The 27,191-nt window shown below is 41.6% G+C and overlaps 1 protein-coding gene across 3 annotated transcripts; it reads right to left on the reverse strand.

Annotated features, from left to right (window-relative positions):
• Positions 1-3,936: 3,936 nt before the first annotated feature.
• LOC139456247 (protein unc-93 homolog A-like) lies at positions 3,937-27,191 on the reverse strand. Of its 3 annotated transcripts, none has more exons than XM_071237859.1 (4): positions 26,954-27,191; positions 17,938-18,873; positions 7,579-7,846; positions 3,937-6,089 (listed from the first exon to the last, which is right to left on the reverse strand). In XM_071237859.1, the coding sequence occupies exons 2-4, from the start codon at positions 18,850-18,852 to the stop codon at positions 5,830-5,832; spliced, it is 1,443 nt and encodes a 480-aa protein (XP_071093960.1). In that variant the 5' UTR covers positions 18,853-18,873; positions 26,954-27,191; the 3' UTR covers positions 3,937-5,829. The 3 variants fall into 3 exon arrangements, with proteins under 3 accessions (XP_071093960.1, XP_071093961.1, XP_071093962.1); XM_071237860.1 differs by lacking the exon at positions 26,954-27,191 and adding an exon at positions 26,757-26,893; XM_071237861.1 differs by lacking the exon at positions 26,954-27,191 and adding an exon at positions 23,844-23,891.

The raw sequence follows: 27,191 nt of genomic DNA on the forward strand, positions 1-27,191 counted from the left end.
CTGAAACAAAAGAGTCTGTTTTAACAAGGTGTCACTGTGTGCTAGGTTTACATCCAGTCCCCAGATCTCACTGTTCTGCCAAATCTTTTTTGCCAATACCATTTGTTAATGTGTCCAAAAACATCATTGATGAAATTTTTTGTTATTATTTTAAGTGGTTGATGGATCAGTGTATGCTATCTCTTCTTGCCCTAGACTCGTACAGTTATGTTTTCTATTGTATTGTCCTGTTTTGATATCTTCTTTAGGTGCTTATCATGCCTACAGCATATAAACTACTTTAGCCATTCATGTGAAGTATTAACTATGTTAAAATTTGTTCTGTTATTTATTTACTACAACATTATTGTGCCATTTTAAACAATTAGTCATGTTATTCAACAATAAATTATCATTGTTCATTCAAATTGATTTTCAAAACTAAAATTTGAGTATTTTGGTGCTTTAGTTTGTTTTTCTTTTTCTTTTGTTTTTGGTGGGGTTTTTTTTTGTGTTTTAGTTTTTTTTAATTTCTTTAACTGATCATGTCAGTCGTTGTTGCCATAATCATGTTTTTTTCACAAGTGAAAATGAAAAATCTGCCAATTTCATTTGAGGATATATTTTATTTTAGATTATTTTGTATTATATGTGCCACCTGTATCTCTTCACAGTCAGTGTAGATCTTGTGCTGAGGCTTAGCGTCTAGTCTTGTGCTGAGGCTTAGCGTCTAGTCTTGTGCTAAGTTTAGTGTATAATCCAGTGCTATGTTTAGTGTGTATTCTAGTGCCAAGTAAGGACCTATACTAGATTTCATTGATGTAGAGCTCTTCAGGTAAATGTAGGGGACCTGGGATAGTGCAAGTCCCAAGCAATCTATGCTGGTTGTAAGAGGCAACTACCGTATTCGACGTAATAAGCGCCCCGCGATAATAAGTGCCGACCGGAATTTGCTAATATACTGACTGGTGAACAATCCCAATTAGCAACCCTTCCTTCCACAAGACTTATTTATTCATATATAATACGTATGTTATATGCATCTTTAATGATGGAAATTAAATTCTGGAAAAAACATATCTGTCGTATATAAACATTTCAGCATAAATCTGTCAGCATTTACGATCTTTCACGGAATTTACGATCTTTCAACTCTGTTGTTTTTCACCAAAATACTATTATAATAAGAGCATCTTATTTCCTATTTTGAAAGCGCCCTGGGTGCTTATTATGTCGAATACGGTAAATGGATTGGGTGGTCAGGCTCAGTGATTTGGTTGATGTGGTGTCATTTTACCAAGACGGCATGGATCTCTTTTTACAGTATCAATCACTTGATTGTCTGGTCCATACTCAGACGTCATGTAGCTGGAATATTGCAAACTTGTAGCCATATCCGTAAGAACATATACTGATGAGAAGAACTTCAGGAACAGTTCAGGAAGTGTGAGAGAGACTGGTTGCCGTTGCTGATAGTGTTGCTGATAGTGTTGCATCCTCAAGGATGGTGTGTCTTATTGCCAATGGTTTCAGTTTGTCTGGGAGGCACCCTGATAAAGGAGCCCTTCAAACAGACTTGTGCTTTCAGATATACTTAATACTCAAACTTGATGCAGGTCATGTTATATTGCATGTTTATACTATATATGTTGTATCACATTGTATCATCCAGTAAAGGTGAGCTTCTGCACCTATTGATTATTTCTAAGAAATAAAAATCCTGAAGCAAAATATTTCATAGTTTTTATCTGGACTTGGGTTTAACCCCGCTTTTAACAGTTTTCCAGTTACATCATAGTGTGTCAGCCTTAAACAACAGACAAACCACTTTTTGCGTATTCCAACAAAAAGAGATTAACCAGGCATGGAAGTCTATGGTGGTACCTTAAGACTTTAAGCTGTGAGTGAGTGAATGAGTGAGTTTGGTTTTACGCCATTTTTAGCAATATTCCAGCAATATCATGGCGGGGACACCAGAAATGGGCTTCACACATTGTACCCATGTCGGGAATCAAACCCGGATCTTCGGCGTAACGAGCGAACGCTTCAACCACTAGGCTACCCGACCGCCCCTTTAAGCTGTGGTGATGGGGCTGCTTCTAACATCTTCTAGTTCATACTGGTGGCACTTCTTCCATAAAGGTTTCCTAGTTGCCATGGTTACTTTGTAGACTGATACCCATGTCCTCTTCCTACACTTCTCTTCATGTGGGGTGAACAGGTAGCCCAGTCGTCACAGGTAATACAGAGTTGCACAAATCAGGTGTGTCAGAAACCTATGATAGAGACTTCAAATCCTGGTTCGCCCAGTGTACGTTTCAGCACCATGCCTGATCGCGTGGCTTTCACCAAACCTGGTATAAAGTGAGTGAGTTGGGTTTGACCCCGCTTTTAACAGTATTCCAGTTATATTGCGGCTGTCAGCTTAATGTGGGAGGAAAGCCCGAAGTGATGCAGGTCTCAGACGTTTACCACTTTGGTGAAACCCACGAGCAGGGTATGGTGCTGACAAACCTAGAAACATAATTGGGTCGAACCGTGATTCGAACCCACAATCATAGGTTTCTGGCGTGCCCAAGGGACGCAACTCCGCACAGCGAATCGCGGCGCCTTAGACGACTGGGCCACATGTTCCCGTTATAGATTATTGCACTTATATGTGTGTGGCTGCTCGTACTAGCTATAGTCCGGACTGATGCAGATTTATAGTGCTAGCACACTGAGAAACCATGCCGCAGTTTAACATGAATATCCCACTCAGACACAGTATACCGACTCCGAGCCGACCAGTCCTTGCTTTAGCCCCTTAATGCCGAGCGCCAGACAGGGTAACAACAAGTACCATCTTTTAACGTCTTTTGGTATGACGCGGCCGGGGATCGAACCCCGGACCTTCCGCTGTCCGGGCGGACGCTCTACCACTAGACCACGGAGGCGGTCTCTATCACTGAAACCTAAAATAACCTGGTTGGCCAGATTAACCAATGCTTGTTAGCAGGAGTAATGATCCTCGCCGTCGGGAAACAATTTTCATTTAGCATGCTCTAACAAGCATGGGCAGATGTAACTGGGATCCTAATCTACATCGAAATACCAAGACAAACAATGATGGCGAGTGTTGTAATGAAGGCTGGTCATAATATCTTGGTAATAAATGTCGATATTACCAAGTTGAACCGAACATGTATTAGCATTGTTATTTTAATTGGATGTTTTACTATTGTCCTTGACACAGATGAGCTTCATTATAACGCGTGGCCCTACCCGTTCTCTTAATGAACGTACAATGGACTTTGGACGACTGGAGGAACAAATAACAATGTCGGTTATGTTTTTTCACCTACATTGTAAATAATTATATTAAAAACATATTCTGGAAAGGTTTTACTGACTTTTCATGTATTCATGTTTTGCACGTGTTTTCATGTATTATTCAGTATATGGCGGGCTGCATGTCGCTCTGCAGAGTTTCGTCCCTTAACTGCCTGGATTCTCCGATTGCTGGCTCGAATATCAGAGTCGCACCGATTATTAACTTTGGTCAAATATTTGTTTGTTTCATTTATTTGTTTTTTAACGCTCAACTCAGCAATATTCCAGCAATATGACGGCGGTCTGTAAATAATCGAGTCTGGACCAGACAATCCAGTGAAGCAAAGCATCGATCCACTCAAATGGGATACGATGACATGCATCAATCAAGTCAGCGAGCCTGACCACCCGATCCCGTTAGTCGCTTCTTACGACAAGCATAGTCGCCTTGTAAAGCAAGCATCAAGCATTGGTTGCTGAAGACCTATTCCAATCCGGACTTCACGGGTTGCAAGTGTTGAAGTTTGGGCGAGAAAATGGCCTGCTGTCATCACCTGTGCTACAAAGTTGTGATCAGTCATATCACGCACAGTTTTACAAACACACAACCCAAACTCATTTTACGTTAACTTTTTATCACCAAGTCGTTCCAAAATATGACAAATTATCTAGTAATATAAGGAATAAATAGAAACAATGTTGACATTATGTAACAGTGGTGCTAATCTCATTAAAATAAGATCTTAGTTCTCGCTATCCCTAAACCAACCTTTGTTTAGCGACAGAGAGAACTCAGATCTGATTTTAATGAGGTTGCAGTGGTGCAACAATTCAATAGATTATGACACGATACGTATTGAACATTTTGACAATTTTTTCCCCCAACAAAAATAGATACAGACAATAAGTCTATTAAACGTCATTTGTGACAAACCCGTATAACGTCAGGACGAGATTTGTAGGTTACACAACCATGCGATTGGTAACGTACACAACGATAACACTTTATCATCACGAAGGAAATTTGGGTTACATCATAACAAGGACTCCACTTCACGACAAACACATGGAAAAATACGTTCGAAGATCACAAATAACATACGATTCGGCATAAAAAAACGCCCAACAACAGCTGAAGATGCATCACCATAACGTCTTTACATAGCGGACGTTGATTGTTCGTTCCTTAACAATAAACAACATCCCATCCCTTCCAAGTGCCAGTGTAACATATTTAACCTCATGAACCTTCTGTCTATTGTATTGTAGGTATCTTTCTATCTAGTAATAACCTCTTGGGAGATTTTACCTTTTCCAAGTTAGACCTGGTTTTAGGTTACCGTATTCGACGTAATAAGCGCCCAGGGCGCTCTCAAAATTAGAAATAGGGGGCTCTTAATAGAATGTTATTTTGGTGAAAAAATTAGAAATAGGGGGCTCTTAATAGAATGTTATTTTGGTGAAAAAATCAGAGTTGAAAGATAAATTTCGTGGTTGAAGCTGACAGCCTGAAATGTTTATGTACGACAGATATATTTTTCCAGAATTTTATTGCCCATAATTAAGGGTGCATATAACACACGAGTGCGTATTATACACGAATAAATAAGTCTTGTGTAAATTGATCAATCGGAAGTGGTGCTAAGTGGGATTGTTCACTAGCCAATATCTTAGCAAATGTCGCCGTGGGCGCCGCAGTTATTACGTCGAATACGGTATACTTTTTCCTTGTTAGACCTGGTATGAGGTTTTCCTTTTTCATCGTGAGACCTGATGTTTTGAGCAGCAGATGGAATCTGGACGTCCAATGTTGTAAAATCGAAGACAAAATGAAATGTCACATTATGGATTACGGGAATTGAACCTGCAACCTCACATATGGTGGTGACTTTTGTAACCCACTGCTTTCCCACTGAGCCACCGGGACATGTGCTGAAAGAATGTTCAAATTTAGATGTCATGACTTAGTTTTGTCTATGCTGAACGCATTTCTCTCGCACGCTTTGATCGCATTCCTTTTATTCCACGACACACTGTATTGTACTATAAGACATCTAGATGTTTTCTTAATTTTGTCTGTTATTTCTTGCATTTAGACGGTTCATAGGTGAGATAAAGCACTCCTTCTCGGTTAAGGTCGAGGAAATAACACCCCGGCTTCGCTCCCCGCTCTTACATTGCCAGTACCCTCTTGCCTTGCCTCGGTCTTACTTCCTCGACCACAGTGAAAGTGAGTTGGGTTTTAACGCCACTTTTAACATCATTCCAGTTACATCACGGCGTGTCAGCCCGAAGTGATGCAGGTTTCGGACGTTTACCACTTCGGTGAAACCCACGAGGACGGGTATGGTGCTGAGAACCTAGAAACAGGATTCGAACCCACAATCATCGGTTTCTGGCATGCCCAAGGGACGCAACTCTGCACAGCGAATCGCAGCGCCTTAGGCGACTGGGCCTGTCTGCCGTGCCCCCTTCTCGACCATAACCTCGGAGTCGATTTGTTTCAAACTGCATGTACATTTGCATTTGATTTACTTCTTAGAATTCTTCACTTGAATTTGAGACCTTCTCCCGTGAGCTCTCTGCTTGTGCAGAATGTGTTTGTCGCAGGTAGATGACCTCTGCGAGAAGGTATCCCAGACTTCCGAGCGCAAACAGAACAAGACACACATACAGCTTGGCTCGCACGCACAACGCACCGCCGTAGGCGAAGGTGATTGTGAACCCGATGGCGTTCCAAGTGTGGAAGTTTGCGAACGCTGCTTCTTGTTTCTCGGGGAACATCAGTCCAACCAAAGCTGTGGAAAAGGTACGAATGATTTATTACACATTTATCAATATCCCACCAATAATGGCCAACGCATGTCCTAAATTAAAGTTCTTAAGGTACAGTAAACTACGGTTATAACGAACACGCTTATAACGAACTGACGGATATAACGAACCTACTTTTTGGTCCCGACTATTTGCTGTAGTTATGCTGTATATATGCTTGTAACGAACTACGGTTATAACGAACTAAAATTAGTATTCCCTTTGAGTTCGTTATAACCGTACTTTACTGTATATCGAACGGATACAGGAGCTACACTTTAACCATGAGTCTATATCCAATGAACGCAAAAAGAGGCGACTTGCATGTAGCCTCGTAAACTCATTGGCTAGCTCTACATGCCACTTAAGGCGATATTAAGAGGTTGCACTTGACGTACCCAGAGACCTATGCTGGTCGTAAGAGGCAACTTAATTAATCGATTGTCAGACTGGGTTGACTGCGCGTCATCGTACCAAGGTAAAGTGGGGCGTGGTGACCTGCCTCAATTATTTACATGCCGCCGTCATATTGCTGAGCGAGACGTAGATTGACATTTAGTCCAAGACAAAGTTATTTTTAAAAAAAATATATATCTACAAAATAAAAATTAGAATCCAAATGGAGCCAAGGGCAATGCTTAATTCCAGGCCTACCGCAGAGACAATCTAGACTTGCCCAATCATTCTAGACTTGAGTTAGATTTTATTTATTCCTTAGGGTCTGGAAAACAGACTGGCAATAAAGGTAAGTTTAGGTGAAATCGGGTTTACCGAGTTTCATCGTGTTTTCTCTTATATAGCATGTATGTACGTGTGTGTGTGTGTGTGTGTGTGTGTGTGTGTGTGTGTGTGCGTGTGCGCACGCGCTTTCGTTCTCGTCAAGATTAATGTCGATTTTATAGTGTTAGCCAACTGAGATATCATGACGCAGTTTAATATATAAACCCCACTCAGACACAGTATACCGACCAGTCTTTGTTTTGTCCCCAAAATGCCGAACGCCAGTCAGGGTAACAAGAAGTACATGTTTTAACGTCTTTTGGTACGACGTGGTCCGGGATCGAACCACCGACCCTGTGCTCTCCGGACCGTCCACTAGGCAACGTGGCGTTAAACGACAAACAAACTTATATGATATTAGAATATCTGGTTAATCTCTTTTTGTTGGAATACGCAAGAAGTGGTTTGTTGGTTTGTTGTTTAACGCCGCACTCAGCTATCTTCCAGCTATATGACGGCGGTCTGTAAAATAATCAAATCTGGACTAGACAATCCAGTGACTGACATCATGAGCATCGATCTACGCAATTTGGATAAGATGACATGCACACCTTAAGTCATTGAGTCTGACCACCCGATCCAGTTAGTCACCTCTTACGACAAGCATAGTCGCCTTTTAAGGCAAGCTTAGGTTTCTGAAGACCTATTCTACCCCGGATCGGCATAAAGTGGGGTGATGTGAGACACACTTACCGTTAAACTGTGTATGGAATATTCCAATAGCAATCCCCCACAGCGAGGGTATGATGAAAATAGGTCCTATGAAGTCGCTCCTTGGTTTCCATAGTACCAACGTCAGGAGCATGGCGGCATTACACACGATACTCACACCAAACAAAACATACCGGCCAGTGTATTTTGCTGCTTGGCTGGTAACTATGGCAACAAGAGCAGTGACAACGCCATGACATGCCATCACATACCCTACCATAGAGACACCTAGAGAGCAACTGATGAACGCCTGAAACAGAAAAATATAAAACGTCAAAGCCAGAGAATAACCAGTCTCTATTATCTGCCGAAACAGATTCCATCGTGCAAATGTGAAAATAGCGGTGACATTTCTCACTGCACTGGGATTTTGGGGCTTGGTGGAAAATGTTTATGAAACGGGTCTCGATTTCGTTACGCGATTTTGATTGGACCATGCATGGGCTCGCAAGTCCAGCCTAAATACTACTCCATAATTTCAGCCTTGTTCGGCAAGGGTGGAAACTGGACTTTAAGAGTCAGTTAACTCCCTTGCCTCGGGAGGATGGGGGGAAAAGTCATGTAATTTTACTTCGGTTTAAGCAATGGTCCAGCAACAGAGGACACCATCATTAGCTTCATGTTCTACAAGAATCGACCGCCTCCGTGGACTAGTGGTAGAGCGTCCGCCCGGAGAGCGTCGTACCAAAAGACGTTAAAAGATGGTACTTGTTGTTACCCTGTCTGGCGCTCGGCATTAAGGGGCTAAAACAAGGACTGGTCGGCTCGGAGTCAGTATACTGTGTCTGAGTGAGTGAGTGTGTGAGTTGGGTTTAACGCCGCTTTTAACATTATTCCAGTTATATCACGGCGTGTCAGCTTAATGTAGGAGGAAAGCCCGAAGTGATGCAGGTCTTAGACGTTTACCACTTCGGTGAAACCCACGAGCGCGGGTATGGTGCTGACAAACCTAGAAACATAATTGGGGCGAACCGGGATTCGAACCCACAATCCTAGGTTTCTGGCGTGCCCAAGGGACGCACCTCTGCACAGCGAATCGCGGCGCCTTAGACGACTGGCCCACCCGTGCCCCCCTATACTGTGTCTGAGTGGGGTATTCATGTTAAACTGCGGCGTGGTATCTCAGCGAACTAGCACTAGTCCGGACTAGTACAAACACACACACAAACACACACACGTACATGCACGTCGCTATATAAGTGCAATAATCTTGGACGCGACGTTAATATGATTTAGCATTATTTAGCTAAATCGGTTTATGGTCAGCTCCGCATAAACAATACTAGTAACTATTCCCATTTACCATTTTCCACCATTTGTTTACAAACATTCTCCTTTCACAAGACCCGCCAAAATATTCCCCATGGCAACATACGTCATTTCTCCCATGACGTCACTACACGTGGTCTCGTGACGTCACTTCTTTTACTCCCCAACCGTCAAGTCATTCTAACAACACAACACAACGCGTCCTGAGGTTAGCATTTCGATCACCTCTTTCCCCACCCTCCACCCCCAAACCACCCCAATTGTCAGGTTGCGCCTTCTTTCCACAGTGAACAACATTGTACAAAGTCTTATCAAGTTTATAAATGTATCGTTCTTATTGTTGTTATTCTATTTCAATAAATTTGGTACAGTGGGCATGGTGCAGTCGGGGGATTTGGTTTAAAGCCCCACCCTGACTATAAATAGCCCGCAAGGTGGCGATGTTTCAGTTTCGAACAATGACTGACAATGTAAACACAACCGAGTGTCGGGAGAGGTTTTTTGAAAACCATACGGGAACCAGATCACCATTGACCGTCAAACTTCGTATCAACTTGAATAACAAACCATGGATACAAAAAATGGCTCCATATCAAGATATAAGTAAATAAATTTTCTGTAGTTTTATCATAAAAAATCGAATCGATCGTGTTTGGCGTCTGCATCAATCACAGTAGGCGGAGCTTAATTACGTTAGCGCTATAAATAGCAAAGCACATGGTCATGTGTACATGTGACACATTTAATGCATTTGTGGTCAAAGTGTATTGTGTTGTATATTTTTACGGCAGAACATCAGTTTCGGTTAATGTAACAGTAACGATACTTAAATACGAAATTGACGACGCGATTCTTTCAGTTCTATCCGAAAATTACAGATACTTGTTTAGTTTTGGTCATTTGCATTCAACAGTTAGATTTGTGCCACACAATAATCAGTTTATATTCATAAAACGTAAATTATTACAGATTTTTCAACTAGTGTTTAGGAAGGGGCCTAACTTGAAGCACCAGAAGTTACGCCAATATTCCTCAACTTGACTACAATAGATGAATATGTCACGTGTATCAAAATAACAATGCACATAAGCAACTGGTAATAAAGTAACGAAATATATTTGATGATTTGACCTATAGAAGGCGTATCCAGATAATATTGTACTTACGATAAACGAAAACTCCAATACACATATTCCAAGACAACTTTAATTATGAATTTCCTTCACTTTCACAGAATTTTCACACACAAAACTGAGTTTGATCATTAGATCCACACTTGTCCCATGTATTTTTGTTCGGGGTATTTGGATACACTTAGCGCACAAGTTTTAAAATACAATCTGGGATCCCTTTCCCGTTTTGTCCACACCAATCCTTCATCTGCTCAGAGACCATATAATATTATATGGTCTCTGATCTGCTGCAACGTTTAATTCCGTTTCTTCATGTCCAAGTATCTACGATCTCTCCAAACACTTCGTCCAGAAGCAATGTGCTCGAATCGACGAATTTCTGCAACATGCTGGCCGCACCATTCCTTAACTACGATTGCCTGTGCCGTGTCACGCATGGTTGACAAAAGAAGTGCGAACATACATATTCGGCTTCATCTGGTTCCACAATGAAATCTAGCCGTGACACTGATTCACTAATCCCAAGAATCGTCACTGAATTTATCAAAGTTTCTGTTGCCCTTACAAGGGCGGGAAGAGAGGCGCCATCTTGTCGATTCGAGTTGTGAATCGGAATGATGTCATCTTGAACTGGAACTTTCTCCACGATAAAGTCACCAATGTCATAATCGAAATGACATAAGGCTCCCTGATTATCTCGAACAATTCTTCGTCAAAGTAGGCTTCACATGAAAATCTTCTGTTGCTCATATTGAAGACAAGCGAAATTGCAAAGATCTTCACAGTTGTAAGCAGCAACTCGATGCGCTCATGGGGCGTGGTTGCTAGGAGATCGCGTGGTCAGAAATGCGAAAATAAAAAGTTTTAGAAAGTAATAAAAGAAATACCCAGTGCAATGAAAAAGTACCATCTACGGGATATTTTTTTAATTATAATATTCACGAAAAAAATAATATTTTCTAAAAATGCAAAATAATTTATTAATTTATCCCAAGGTCGTAACCCTGATCACATGGTGGAAGAAATCTTTGCGATGACGCCATGAATGAGGCCGTGTGTATTACATTGTTGAATTCAACTGCCCAGGAAGATTTGTTGAGGCACTGACATTATGACAGATGCTCGTAATGGATGGAGAGAAAAATGTATCTGAGAGAAACATTGTTGCTTTGAGCTTCGAGACAAAACACGACTGCCAAAGTAGCAAGCGACCTGAATGTAAGCTTGATGAAAGTAATGATGAAACCCATTTTCACGCACATGACAGAACTAATGTGAACAAATATTTATCTGAACATCGTTTCGAAGTCTGTGAGGCTGTCCGTATTTGAATATATTTATCTCCATTCCGACGTGAAATAATATAATGTCTTCGTGTCTCAATTTTGCTGCGGCAGTGGAAAATTGCCCACCGATCTAATAAAAGAAATACTTCTACATCTACAACTGCACCGTCATAAAACCAGGTCAACTTTATCTTTGTTCCGTTGTTTATTAAAAATTCGTTTCCGAAGCAAAGCGAATCGATCTACATCATAAATTAATTCATAGACTTGATTCTAGTATCAAGTGTTTTTTTAAAATGTCATAACATTACTTACACAATTATTAAAAGGCATTTTTTGATAAGTCATATATTTTATTTCGTCCGCCCGCTCTCTGATTAGTTGAGGCTTGAGGGGAGAAACACATACAAACAATATAGATGGCCTTATGCAAATGACACTTGGCATGCCAATCAAAAGGGATCTGGGTCACTCGGACCCGCCAAGTTTCACGGATCGAGTTACTTCGGCATGAGGAGCTTCATCGGACAAGTGAGACTTTGTCAAAATACATTGCTACTGGGCAATGAAAAAACGACAAGAAACTACTTTGAACAATTGAAAATATTTTTGACCAGGTTTTTTTACACGATCGTTGTCATCCAGATGAGGCAAGATGAACACAACGAAGAAAAACATTGTTGAAATCACCGATTGCCGTATATATTGTGAGAAATGCTATTTATAAACTGCAGATATACCGTACACCACAGGATAACGATTGGTGCCCCAACACATATTATGTTTCTTGTTCATTTACACTGCTCATATGCATTACGACAAACATATTTCGTTCTAGTCTAGAAATCTAGAACTATAATTTGTGTGTTGGATAAATCGTGGACATTCACACGGTATCATTTTATGAAGATGTGAATACGACATGGCAGGTAAGTTTTGAAACCAAAGATAAACGCGTTTGTTGAAAAGTCTTGGAATCGTTTGTTAGATATTTATATTACCATTAAAACTTACGTCCTTGTTGTCAAACGGCCCACGTGGGTGGGTGTTTACATGACGTCACCCGTTTACGCATTAACCAATGAAATCTATGTGTTTATGATGACGTCATATTGACCTGTCAGATCACTTGTATAAGCTCCGCCCACTAGAGTGCGGTAGTTACTACCGCAGATGGGGCTTTAACCCTCATGGTGCCTGGACGTCAGTCAGCCTGCAAACCGCTCAGTGCCGCACTGTGCTGACGTCGCGGTTACAAAAACGTATACATTGTATCAAAAGTGTTGCGATGTCTTTATTTCTTCACACAGTGTTACCAAATTGTATAACATGCAACTCGAGTTGATTGTCTTTCCAACAGTATCTAAAGTCACCAAATCCAAAAGATCTATGCACTGCCCAGCCATCGATAAAAGTGCTGGTATTATAAGTTTCCTAATTTTCCACATTAATCGTAATATGGACGCGCCCGAATATGGCAAGCAAAGTCAAGTAAGCGCCCTTGTTTGAAATCTAAATGACCAGTAATTCATATCATTGGCAAGTACATGTCCAAACAGTGATAGACATATGATATTTATGTTGAAGTACACATTCACTGAGAATTTTCCGTGAGTTATATTTACCGATAAAAAATCCCGATGAAATTGTGCGTGTTTTTGACGTCAAAACAAAATTGACGGAAGTGGTCGTAATTAATTCATACGCAGACTGTTTCAAAGATTATGTCACCAAACGAATGACAGTTTGGAATGTATATCGTGAAGCAATCCCGGTTCCGTCCATGTATGTTTCAGTGACCGTGCTCTTATATTAGTTATTAAAACAACTTCGGGGTAACTGACATCGTACATTTTCAAAGAACAAAATGTGAAAGATCGCTAAACAGCCCTAACAATACTCAAATTGACATCGCTCAATATCGGGCATCATCATTATTTCTTAATAATTAACAAGATTATACTAACGTTACACCACCCAAGAGTAAGTACATGTAGATTCAATCAAAATTGTTGAAACGTTTTCATGGGCAGCAAATCTATTCAACAAAACTATTTTCGATCACTCGCAACTCGGGCGCCATAAGTCATTGTTTCAATATGGCCACCAGAAAACATACATCCTCGTATCAGCTCGTATTTCGCACTTGGCTGCCTAACTTTGACCTTTGCTCAAAATATACTTGTATGGCCAGTCCATGAAAAACCACTTTTTCTTTCATTTATTCATTTGATTTATAAATACGACTTTAGAAGTGTATTTACACCTAGCCAGGTATATATGTACATGTACATTTAAGGACATACGTGATAGTTTATTTCCACTAGTTTCCCATTCCATCCCATATTCTATTAAAGGAAAAGTTTGAAATAGATAATGATCGTAGGTCAGTGAAAGTAATGGAATTATTTGTCATAAAAGGAAAAATATATTCTTGGTATTGAACTTCGAAAATGTAACCAGCAAAATCTTTAATAAAAATGGTTTATTATGTATATCCTTTTTTCCCCCTTAATTTTGGCCTAGCTAAACTACAGCTTGGAGGGAAGATATACAAATTAAAATGGTGAAAAAAAACCACAAGAATGCATTGATTTTGCTCTTAGACAAACATTTATTTTAAAAAAATATCTATTTCATACTTAGGATACAAAACAAAGTAGAATCTAATTACTACTATATGTCACTGGTCGAAGTATTTGGTAATTTAGATAATGCAAAGTGAAAAAAAGACATAAATATAACTATATAAAACATCAAAACGAAATCACATTTACACTGAAAACTTTTTGTCTTTCAGAAATTGATTATCTATATATTGTGAGTAGATCTAATTACTTTTACTGTTTATGTTATAAATTGAACCATTCGAGATTCCAATAGATGAAGCTAAAATGTTAAAAATCTGGGTTGTTTAATATTGGATCCATTTTGACAGCTGTCTCACTGTACTCAACTAAATGCACATTATATTTTTGGAATATCAAGCATTCAAACAGATATGAAAAGCACATGTCAACATACCAAAATTAGAAAACTGCACCAAATATTCTAACACTGTTCGTCAAATGATATGCGGTCTCATTCACTCGGTCGTCGTAGACATTTTCCAATCGTGATGTACTAGATATGCTTTCTAGTTCAGTTAAAGGGAATATTGTTATTTGGAAAATGAAACCACGTGTATCCATTATACTACCACAACATTAGATCTGCTGTTTCATGTGACGTCATCCACGTCACAACACGCGAGGTCAATTCACGCGCACCTGTCCAGACGACAAATTCACAGCGGCGGGAAATCACCGACCGTCTATTAGCCTATTTGAATAAAATTGCAGATTGTAACGAAATAAAATTAATTTTAATCATTGCTGACATTTCCGATGACATATCAAATAAGAGTTGAAGACTTGCAATAGATTATCATACGTTAATCGAGAGTACAGTGTACATAAATAATTTGTAAATCTAATATTAATTTTTGATCTAATATCCATGGCAGAATGTTTGAAAACGAGCTATAATATATTCCATTTTCTGAAGAGATTAGTAATGTGTATTTCATGATATATATGCATACACAATTGGTTATCAATTATCTTCTACAATCACAGCATGTACCATGTACATTAGACACATGGAAAATACTATTTCAGCAAACCAATCACAGCGCCATTATCACAGTTTCAATGAAAGGAAAAACAAATCGAAATCGAACTTTACAACACATCGTATCCATAAGCGGTTAATCCAAATGCAAAAAGGTATTGCTGGCATCATTGTAGAAGTTATGTTGATGTTTTCAGTAGTTGCATTATGTTTGTACCGCGTGTACCATCGACAGAAACGGGGGCCGAGCTACCACATGTGGAACCGACCTTGACACAATTTGTTTACAATATGGCGTCGACTCACGTTAGATGTGGCCACACTTTTAAAATCTCCATTTGCGACAAAGTGTGAAACAGTTAGGGCAAGTCACTCACACGGTCAGCTAGTTTGAGCAATCACACATGACTCTTAGTCATTTCATATGAAAAAAGTAGCAGTTATTTGTCTGAACGGGCGAGTATGTAGGACAACCGGTAAACAAGAAATCGCGGCACTGCTATGATGCGAACGTCTACTGTTCATCACTTCGGGCTTGGCCATTCAATGTTTAGGTTTTGATCATGAACCTCCTGCCCATAAATATACACTATACCAACTTATTATTAACGATTATAGCTATCTTTCCGTATCTTTGATTTGAATATTTTCTGTAAATCAGCATCATAAACAAAAAGACAATCTGAACTGTCGGTTTGTATGTAGCGCCGTGCTAAATCGCCATGACACAGAGTCGATAAACATATGCAATACTTGAACAAAAAACTTCCGTGGCCGACTTAACGTTAGTACTCTTACGCCAATAACTGGTACAGTGGGGACTAGTAAATCTTTCTGACCAGTCCGATCAGATTTCTTTTTCAAATTGGCTGTCTGATATAATAATAGTTACGTGTATGTGACAACGGTGCATAATAAAAAAATGCCTTCATTCGCATGAAGTTCAACATGGCAGAAAAAGATCGAGAAGCGCGGTAACCACATTACTAATCTCGCCATATTTCGCAATCCGTAGCACTGCATAAAATATGAGTTACACGATATTAACGTTGAGATGATTAGGGTGATGATGGTTATAAATTCATTCAATGAACGGCATAAATATACACTGTCGTTTTCTCATGTGTACCGACCTTTCCGCCATTACCAATAGTCGATAAAAATATACGAAACGTGTAAATAAACTTGTTCATAAAGGAGTGAACAGAATTGTATTTACGTGAATATGTATACAGTTGGGAAAAATATGTCTTTCTGACCACTCAGGTCATATTTGTTCTTATGAACAAGGATTTTATCTGAAAATATTTACGTGTATGTGACATTGGTGCATAATCAAAATTCGCCGTCGTTCGCTTGGTGTTCAAACATGGCAGAAAAAGGCCGAGAAGAGCGGTAGCCACTTTACTAATCTCGCCATATTTCGCAATCCGTAGCATTGTATAAAGTATGAGTTACACGATGTTAAAAGCTAAGATGATTGGGGTGATGATGGTTATAGTTTTAACTTTGCGCACTCCGTGTTAAATATCAAAATTCACAGTTTAAAAAGGGCATTTTCTCGGGACCATATATGGTCCCGTGGCACCAAGAGGGTTAACACCATGCTTGTGGGTGTAAATGATACTCTGGCTGCCTGCTAATTACAGCGGGAGCCCAAATTCTTCTGCGCGCTGTTTCCGCGGGGGAGTGACAGTATCTTTGCTGTGGGTCCTGTCTGCCAAGCACGGTGGAGGGACAACTTGACCCGCGATAGGGTCTGTATGCGATTTCTAGTCCGCGGTAGGACCTTGCTTATCGCCCCCGACTGCCTCATCCACACTCTGCCCATTATATCCCACAAAACATCATTGTTTGTTAATCTTTTCATCTGAGGTAGTCTGAACATAAACCCCATTTCACCTCACCTTCTACAAGAATCCTAAATTCTGACAGAAAATTGAAGCGTTGTGTCTGTCGCATAAATTACTGGAATTTTTTTACAAATAAATTTAAACGAATGTCCAGTAACGCGTGTGTTACCTGACTTTAAATTACAGCTTCAAAGTGACAAAATTCTGCGTATTCAGATTTTAAACGGTCTGAAAATGATAAAAATAAAACAATAAATAGATGAAAATTAATACAACCCCAAAAGGTTGCACGGTAATGTTATCCAGTTCATTCGTAATACATCTTTAACCTTGTGCTAACCTAGCCAGTGCATTCACCGGCACATAGTCGCTGTAGCCAGTAAATTCGTAATGCACCTGCTTAGAATTAATGCATGGGCTTAAAATTTGCATTGCAGAAAGTAGGTCAGTGAACCGTCAATTCGTTACAAATGATCTACAGTTGAAACAACAGAGTGACCCTACAGCTTTTGTAGTTCTTACAATCAAACAACCCTCTAGACAAATATGTTTAACAATGAAAATAATACATTAGTGATGACACTTTGTTAGTTTAATAAGAACTTCGGATTCATAAGCATGCACAACGTGGGTTGGTTGTTTTTTTCTTTAACGCCGCACTCAGCAATATTCCAGCTCTATGACGGCGGTCTGTAAATAATCGAGTCTAGACAAGATAATCCAGTGATTAATATCATGAGCCTCGATCCACGCAATTGGGATGCGATAACATGCATCAACCAAGTCAGCAAGCCTGACCATCCGATCCCGTGAGTCGCCTCTTACGACAAGCATAGTCGCCTTTTACGGCAAGCATGGGTTGCTGAAGAGCTATTCTACCCCGGATCTTCACAGGTCTGGAACTTACTACTTGTACTTGTACTCCAGATTAATGCCAATGTTATAGTTCTAGCCCACCGAGATAGTTTAACATGGATACACCACTCAGAGACCTTATACTACCCCGAGACGACCAGTCCTTGTTTTAGCCCCTTATACCCGAGCGCCAGAGAGAGGCAGAGTAACAAATACCGTCTGTTGGTATGGCCCGGCCGGAGATCGAACCCCAGATCTTCCGCTCTCCGGGCGGACGCTCTACCACTAGACAACACAGGCGGTCTGAAAAAACGAATTTCTAGGCTGTGTTACCTTCGTGTAGTCTGCAAAGAGGATGCCCTGGCTCATGGCCGAGGACAAGAAGAACATGACGAGGAGAAGCAGTTTGGGATCCGACAAGGCCGTGAACCAGGACAACAGCGTACGCCCCATACCCAGGGGCTGTTCGGTGCTGTCTTCCGAAGTCGGAGTCTTTTGGAACTGGGGCAGAAAAAGCAGCGTGAGGACCAACGCAATGACGTCACACGCCAGAAAAATCCCAAGGAGAGTGTACACTATGTGCGGTTCCGGCTCAGCAAGCTCCGTCGTTGTGTTACCGGAAGTGGGGCAGTCGTCTGCTCCACAAATCTGGGTCACGTTGTCGGAGTCTATGAGAGAACCTTGTTTGAGCACGAGAGAGGAAATGAGGTTACCCGTAACTTGCGTACATTCATAACACATAAAGAACACACCGTTCAGTTTGGATAAAACAGCATGAAGTTTCTCTCCTGAAATCTTAGACAGGCGCATACCGCTAGCGGTGATGTATAATCCCTGAGACGTCCACATAGGTCCCGCTATAGCCCCGAGCAGGATTGATGCAGGGATGAGGGTGGCCCACGTGGGGTAGAAGTTGCTGGCTGTGTACACACAGTGACACACCCACGCTATCACAAGGGTCCACTTGGGTCCCACCAGACGTATAAAGGGCGGCGTGAGAATGCCGGATAGGATGACGGTCCCGTACAGACAGGCTAGCGACACCACCCCTAGTCCCTGCTCCTGGTTCAGACTGCTCTGTAGACTCTGTAGGGCCAGGTAGGCGGTGTACGCTGACAGGAACGATGCCGACACCACCAACGTCTCTCGCCAGGACGACCAGAAGCTCTCGCCGCCAGGCGTCTCTTCTCGCGTTTCAAGGTCATCCTGGTTTTTGTTCTTGAAGAGGAGAATTCCGTTTTCAGCCATATCTGTGTTGTAAGGTCACGCCTGAAACAAAAATATTTAAAAACCAGTTAGGAAAACATTTCCTGATATAGAGTTTAAACATTTTCGAGGATTCTGACTAGGTGTGGTCCCCATCCTTGTTGTCAGAGCTAATTAAATTGGGGCTTTGATTTTAAGAACTATTATTAAAGACTGATTGGTATAAAATGCAATAGTTTTGAACGCGACAATTTCACACCACCTGACCTTTTTGGCATCTTCCTGAGGCAAGTGAGTTAACTAACTATAAAAGTCCAGTTTCCACCCTTGCCGAACTAGGCTGGGATTATGGAGTTACATTTTGGCTGGACTAACGAGTCTATGCATAGTCCAATCACAATCGCGCACTGAAATCGAAATCCGGTTCGTAAAGTGTCATGCAGATTTCGGTCGACTGCAGGATTTGCAAAGCATGTGCACCGTTGTCAACAGATATTTTCTAAATCTTTTCATGCTTTTATCAAGGTGCTCACGTGATTTGATGCACTTCGCGATGTAAGACTCGTTTTATCACAATATAGATCTTGATTATCAATCAGATCGTCTTGACTGGGCGCCACCGTTTTGTTTGAAGCAAATGCAAGTGTTACGAGAGGTTGAATCTGATTGGTCAATAGGAGAGGCATAGAAAGGACATTACTCGCAATAGCCACTGGTGGCGCTACGATCGAGCCCAGGAATTCCAGCCTAGTTCGGCCAGGGTGGAAACTGGACTTTTAAAGTCAGTTAACTCTCTTGCCTCGGGAAGATGCTTTTAGGTAAATATGTTGAAGTCGCCCAGAAAACCGACAACCATCCTCGTTAATCAAGGTTAGTTTATCTCATTCTGTATTATTGGGATATATACCCTGGGCTTATTTGGAACCTCAACCTCGATTTAGAAATGACGTCTTCACCCCACCTTTCATTAACTTCGCACAGAATGTCTCTCGCTCTTGAGGTTAATATGACTGGTTATCCGCTTTGGCGATGTATCGGATTCAACACAAAGTATTTAACCAAATGGGTCCAGTGAATTTAACATATAATACAATGGAAATAATGAAGCTCATCTGTGTCAAGGACAGTGGTAAACCATCCAATTAAAATAGCAATGCTAATACATGTTCGGTTCAACTTGGTAATATCGATATTTATTACCAAGATATTATGACCAGCCTTCATTACTACACTCGCCATCATCGTTTGTCTTGGTATTTCGATGTAGATTAGGTCCCCAGTTACATCAGACAATGCTTGTTAGAGCATGCTGAATGAAGATTGTTTCCCGGTGGCGAGGGTCGTTACTCCTACTAACAAGCATTGGTTAATCTGGCCAACCTGGTTATTTTCATGTTTCAGTGTTAGAGACCGCCTCCGTGGTCTAGTGGTAGAGCGTCTGCCCGGAGAGCGAAAGGTCCGGGGTTCGATCCCCGGCCGCGTCATACCAAAAGACTTTTAAAAAATGGTACTTGTTGTTACCCTGTCTGGCGCTTGGCATTAAGGGGCTAAAACAAGGACTGGTTGGCTCGGAGTCAGTATACTGTGTCTGAGTGGGGTATTCATGTTAAACTGCGGCATGCTATCTCAGTGAGCTAGCACTATAAATCGGCATCAGTCCGGACTAGTACAAACACGCACGTACATGCACGTCGCTATATAAGTGCAATAATTTTGGACGCGACGTTAAACCCAATTTCACCTCACCTCACCTTGATGTGGTAAATATTTATTTAATTGGGAAGCAAAGGCAACATGACATGAAAGTTATTAATAGACCCAGATTTACAGTATAAATGTTATTTAAATAGTCTATTTCTTTGATATTCATAATATCTGGAATTTTTAGACAAAGTAAAAATAGTGAGTATGGTTTTACGCAGCTTTTCCAATATATTCGAGCAATGTCATGGCGAGGGACACCACAAATGGGCTTCACACATTGTACCGATGTGGGGCATAGAACCCGGGTCTTTGGCGTGACGAGAGAACGCTTTAACCACTAGGCTTTAACCGCCCAACGCCGCTATAAACAGCATTTCAGTTAACTTATATCATGGCGTGATTAAATGGAAGCATAGTGTGAAAGAACATGAGAATACCTATAAATTCTGACCAACCTTGAACGAGAACATCAACGAGTCTTTGTTTAAAGTCGAAACAAATTCCAACTTATCCCGAACACCTGGGGCACGCCAAAGGAGATGAAATACACTCGATGACCGAGGATGAGCCACAGAAGGTGCAGATACGAAGTAACTCGGGTGACGACTTGCGTATGAAATATGTTTTCTGACACGAATATTAATCACAATCAGGGAAGCTCTACACATAATATTCCGGACCACGCTGTCGCTGCTCTCTGAACATTTATATGATATCTTATCTATACTTTAACATACTGGCAACCTTACGCAGCAAATGTTTGTGGCAGTTAATTACGTCACATCGTGTCCTACTTACAGAATATAAACAACCCCACTTTTTAAAGAGATATGTTTTAACTTTCCATGACACCAAAAACTGATAACATTATGTACTAGTGAAAGCGTTAAGTGAGGTGAGGTGAAATTGGGTTTAATGTCGCGTCCAAGATTATTGCACTTATATAGCGACGTGCATGTACGTGTATGGGTTTGTGTGGCTGCTTGTACTGGTATATAAACCTGATGCCGATTTATAGTACTAGCTCACTGAGATACCATGCTGCAGTTTAACATGAATATCCCAGTCAGACACAGTATACTGACTCCGAGCCGACCAGTCCTTGTTTTAGCCTCATAATGCCGAGCGCCAGACAGGGTAACAACAAGTACCATCTTTTAACGTCTTTTGGTATGACGCGGGCGGGGATCGAACCCCGGACCTTCCGCTCTCCGGGCGGACGCTCTACCACTAGACCATGGAGGCGGTCGAAAACGTTAAGGATCATCCGGGGTTTTTTCATAATAGTGTATTTAATATGCCATGACATGGTAATATGAATGACTGGTAGGCCTTAACTGTTTTTGGTGGTATATGTCAAATGTATATCTAAATATTACATATCTGATTATCCATGTCAGAAGACCGCCTCCGTGGTCTAGAGGTAAAGCGTCTGCTCGCAGAACGGAAGGTCCGGGGTTCAATGCCCGGCTGCGTCATACCAAAAGACGTTAAAGGATGGTACTTGTTGTTACCCTGTCTGGCGCTCGGCATTAAGGGCCTAAGACGAGGACTAGTCGGCATATTGTATCTGAGTTGGGTATGTTCAATCTGCGGCATGGTATTTCAGTGGGCTAGCACTATAAATTCGGCAGCAGTACGGACTAGTACAAGCAGCCACACACACACACACACACACACACACACACACACACACACACACACACACACGTGCGTGCACGTCGCCATATAAGTGAAATTATTTTGGGTGCGACGTCAGTCCCCATTTCACCTCACCTCACCCTATCAAGAAGGCGACTATGCTTGTCGTAAGAGGCGACTAACGGTATCGGGTGGTCAGGCTTGATTAAAGCATGTCATCGTATCGATGGTCATGATGTCAATCACTGGACTGTCTGGTCTAGACTCGATTATTTACAGACCGCCGTCATATAGCTGGAATATTGCTGAGTGCGGCGTTAAACAACAAACAAACAAACAACAGAAGTTGAGTTGTATATTAGTTTCATAGTTTTCATGTGCGACACAGTACACAAGTCATAGACATAGAACTACAAATTGGTTCACGCTGCGTTTTCGAGTATTTCCAAATGCCAAAAAAATCATTTCTCACACATCCTATTCATTGTAAAAAAATGTTGTTTCCAAATGTGTTCGAAATATTAATGTCATCAAGATGTCCAGGGCCCACTTGCACAAAGCGATCTAAGCGCTAAGATGATCGTAACTCCCATACTTAAACATAGGCTTACAATAGTCGTAGCACTAAGATCGCTTTGTGCACGTGGGCCCAGCTGTATCACGACGGACCGTACATAGTCAAGTGTGGGCCACAGAAGACCAATGGTGGGCAAAGTGGACATTATAAGCAGCGTCCCAATTGTGTGGATCGATGCTCATCATATCAATCACTGGATTGTCTACTCAGTTATTTACAGACTACCGTCACAGAGCTGGATTGTTGCTGAGTGCGTTGACACGCAACCAACCAAGTCACCATGCCGAAACCCCTGTTCCATTTGGCCCTCCACAAGCAGCATAGGTTGCTGGGACATCTAAACCAAATGTTGTGAGCTTTAAAATTTTCTGAGAGAGGATTTTGATATGTTGGACCCATCCAGTGTTCGAAGTAGATATCGGCCCGTAGGCCCGAGGCTGACAGATTAGATCTCGGGCTGATAGTTTTAAATTTCAGCAATTTTATTTATTTAAGTAATTTTATAAACAGAGAATATCTCCCGAGTGTCTTTTGATGTCAAATATATCAACACGAGTTGATAAACTCCGAGGCTTAAAATGTAGATATCGCTTTATCTCACCCAAGCGATATCTCCTGTGGCAGCCAGTTTTGGATGATAAACATAACTTTCATATGCAAAAAAAGTAGGATATTAGACATTTCAAATGGTGCATGACGTGTCCTCGCATAGATGTCTCACAAGCTGATAATTTCCTTATAAATGTAGGCTTCATCTATCACCACAGAGTCTGGGGCAGTAAAGGCTTCCGGTGGACTGGTTATGTTTTGTAATATATATTGCAAGAGTATGTCGCACTGGTTCAGCTAAAATGTAAGGGCCTACAGTTTTATCCGCCTACAGTTTTTTTCAAAGAAAACGTGCTAGCCCTTAAGGCTCTCAGTTTACTCTTCTGAGTTTCAGACACTCGACCTATCCCTATTAAAAATGTTGGATCCGCCCTTGATGTAAGGTAATTAACACAACGTTTCCATGTGTTGATCAAGGGTGATACTCACTGAACGTTATATTGTATAACACCGAGTCACTGCACAGAAACATCCGCCTACAAGTGAATGGTAAATAACTCACCTTCATATTGTGTGAACTTTCCTCGAGCTATGGTGACACGACACTGTGACTGAAGTTCACTTCCTAGTGTAGTTTAAATCAATGCCCATCGCACGTAGTTTCACTGACAACGCGTGGCCGTATCGACCCCGTTGCGTTACTGACACACCTGCTCGTTATTTTCGTGGCTTACTTTGATTGGCTTATTTACTGCTTGTTTGCCGGCGAATGACATATGTTACTTCCCGTGTTCGCGCATGCGGTTTCATTCATGACCAACCAGAAGAAACAGCGCCGACTAAAGCTTGGGCCACGTGTAATACAATCCTCATAAGTTTACGGCAGGCAACGTACATTACGGAGTGTGTGTTACAGATGTTCGTTTGTTTCTATTTCTTTATGGTTTAACGCGGCGGTCTGGAAACAATAACAATAATAATAATAATAATAATGTCTGGGCCAGACAAACCAGTGATTGATAAAATGAGCAAAGTACAACGCCGTCGGGTTCTTATGACACGCAACCCAATAAGAGTGACCACCCGATCCCTTTATTCGTCTTTTATAGGCTCATGGGGACTACTTTTTATCCGACCTCCCCACATTTATTTATTTCTATTATGTCTCCCGATAGAAATATACACCCTACATCACCATCAGTGATTCATGAAGCCAGCTTCAGTTTTAACTCCACGGCATGACTTTCAGATAAATAAATAAATGAGTTATTAATTTTCATTTTTATTACCGACCTTGAGTGGAAAAGCAGTGAAACATAAAATGAAAAATTGTGGCGTTAGTGAGTGAGTATGGTTTTACGCCGTTATAACAATATTTCATATACATACAAGGCGGGATAGAACACACATAGCACTCGTGTGGGAATCGAACCCAGCGTCATGAGCAAACGCTTCAACCACAAGGCTACCCCACCACCCTTTTTGGTAAAGTACAGGCAACGGATGGAATGATGCATCGATGACATACTACCCTAAGAAAATGCTACGCCGCGCATTACCTGTCAGTCTGTCTCTTTCACCTCACTACAGAATTCCAGGTTACGAGACCCGTGAAGATCCGGGGTAGAATAGATCCTCAGTAACCCATGTTTGTCGTAAAAGGCGACTATGCTTGTCGTAAAAGGCGACTATGCTTGTCGTGAAAGGCGACTAGCGGGATCGGGTGGTCAGGCTCGCTTACTTGGTTGATGCATGTCATCGATCCCAATTGCATGGATCGATGCTCATGATATTAATCACTGGATTGTCTGGTCCAAACTCGATTATTTACAGCCCGCCGTCATAAAGGCTGGAATATTGCTGAGTGCGGCGTTTAACAACAAACAAACCAACCAACCAGGTTACGATACGCCCCAGCAATCTATGCTTGTCATAAGAGGCGACTTCATAGAAGGGGTGGTCAGACTTGGTTTTTTGCTTGTCATTGCACCCGGCCGCGTGGGTACTTGCTCCAACACCCGTGAAGATCCGAGGAAGAATAGGTCTTCAGCAACTCATGCTTGCCTTAAAAGGCGACTCTGTGGTAAGAGGCGACTAACGGGATTGGGTGGTCAGTCTCGCTGACTTGGTTGATGAGTGAGTGAGTGAGTGAGTATGGTTTTGCGCCGCTTTAAGGAACATTCCAGCAATATCAGGACGGGGGACACCAGAAATGGGCTTCATACATTGTACCAATGTCGGGAATCGAACCCGGGTCTTCGATGTGACGAGCGAATGTTTTAACCACTAAGCTACCCGACCACCCCGACTTGGTTGATGCATGTCATCGTATCCCAATTGCGTGGATCGATGCTCATGATATCAATCACTTGATTGTTTGGTCCAGACTCGATTATTTACAGACCGCCGTCATATAGCTGGAATTTTGAGTGCGGCGTTAAACAATAAAAAAAAATAACACACAAACAAACTTGCTCATATCAATCATTGGATTTTCTTGATCAGCTTCGATTATATAATGGCCGTCATGTAGCTAAAATGCGGCGTTATATCGAAAGACTACAAAGTAACCGCCATACCAACATCCTCATAATCAAGTTGGGGGCACGGGTGGCCCAGTCGTCTAAGGCGCCGCGATTCGCTGTGTAGAGTTGCGTCCCTTGGGCACGCCAGAAACCTAAGATTGTGGGTTCGAATCCCGGTTCACCCCGATTATGTTTCTATTTTTGTCAGCCCCATTCCCGTGCTCGTGGGTTTCACCGAAGTGGTAAACGTCTGAGACCTGTATCACTTCAGGCTTTCCTCCCACATTAAGCTGACACGCCGTGATATAACACGAATACTGTTAAATGCGGCGTAAAACCCAACTCACTCACTCACTCACCCATAATCAAGTTAATTTCCGTTAAACGCTCCATTGATTAAGTGTTCACAGTTAAGGTAAAATGGTGTTGAACATCAAGATTAATCGACGTATGCTACTATGCAGCAGTTTAACATGAATAGGTGAGGTGAGGTGAAATTGGGTTTAACGTCGCGTCCAAGATTATTGCACTTATATAGCGACGTGCATGCACGTGTATGTGTGTGGCTGCTTGTACTAGTCCGGACTGATGCCGATTAATAGTGCTAGCTCACTGAGATACCATGCCGCAGTGTAAGATGAATACCCCACTCAGACACAGTATACTGACTCCGAGCCAACCTGTCCTTGTTTTAGCCCCTTAATACCGAGTGTCAAGCAGGGTAATAACAAGTACCTTATTTTAACGTCTCTTTGAATGACGCGGCCATGGAATCGAACAACTCTCCGGCAGACGCTCTATCCACTAGACCACGGAGGCGATCCAAAATGTTTATAATTATGTTATATGCACACTCGACATCCTAAACGCTATCCCTAAATGTCTCACACTATAAAATGTTCTACAAAACTACGTTCTTAATCACTACATACAGCCAACCACATACTTACTGTGTGAAACACGTCCGGGCGAGATGCTTGTTCAACACATGCAGACTGTTATCAACGTGGAGTTTGAAGTAAATTCATGTTGAATAATTCGTAATTTTGCACTCTACAACCCCTCCTCAACAGAGAGTACAGTTCAAACGTTCCCTTCTAAGCGGGTAGCGTATTGTGAATGAATCGATAGAGAACAAATGACATACCGTATCGTAAACTGTTGATCAATCAGCATGACTCGGCAAATCTCGTTGACGCAACTCGCTGAATATGTGCTGTTGAGTTACTCGAGGTGTGTAACAAGTGCACATGACCGGCAGTCATTCGGAGCACACCCACTGACACACGGTGTCGTTGCGAGGCGAAGGCGCTGCAATGCAATGGAGGATGTTCGAGAGTTCGTTCGTTCGTGCCGCACGTGCCTCTCGCGCTTGTCTGGTGACA

This window comes from Haliotis cracherodii, unplaced genomic scaffold (genome assembly GCF_022045235.1).
Source record: "Haliotis cracherodii isolate W230 unplaced genomic scaffold, xgHalCrac1.p SCAF_11, whole genome shotgun sequence".
Lineage (NCBI taxonomy): Eukaryota > Metazoa > Mollusca > Gastropoda > Lepetellida > Haliotidae > Haliotis > Haliotis cracherodii.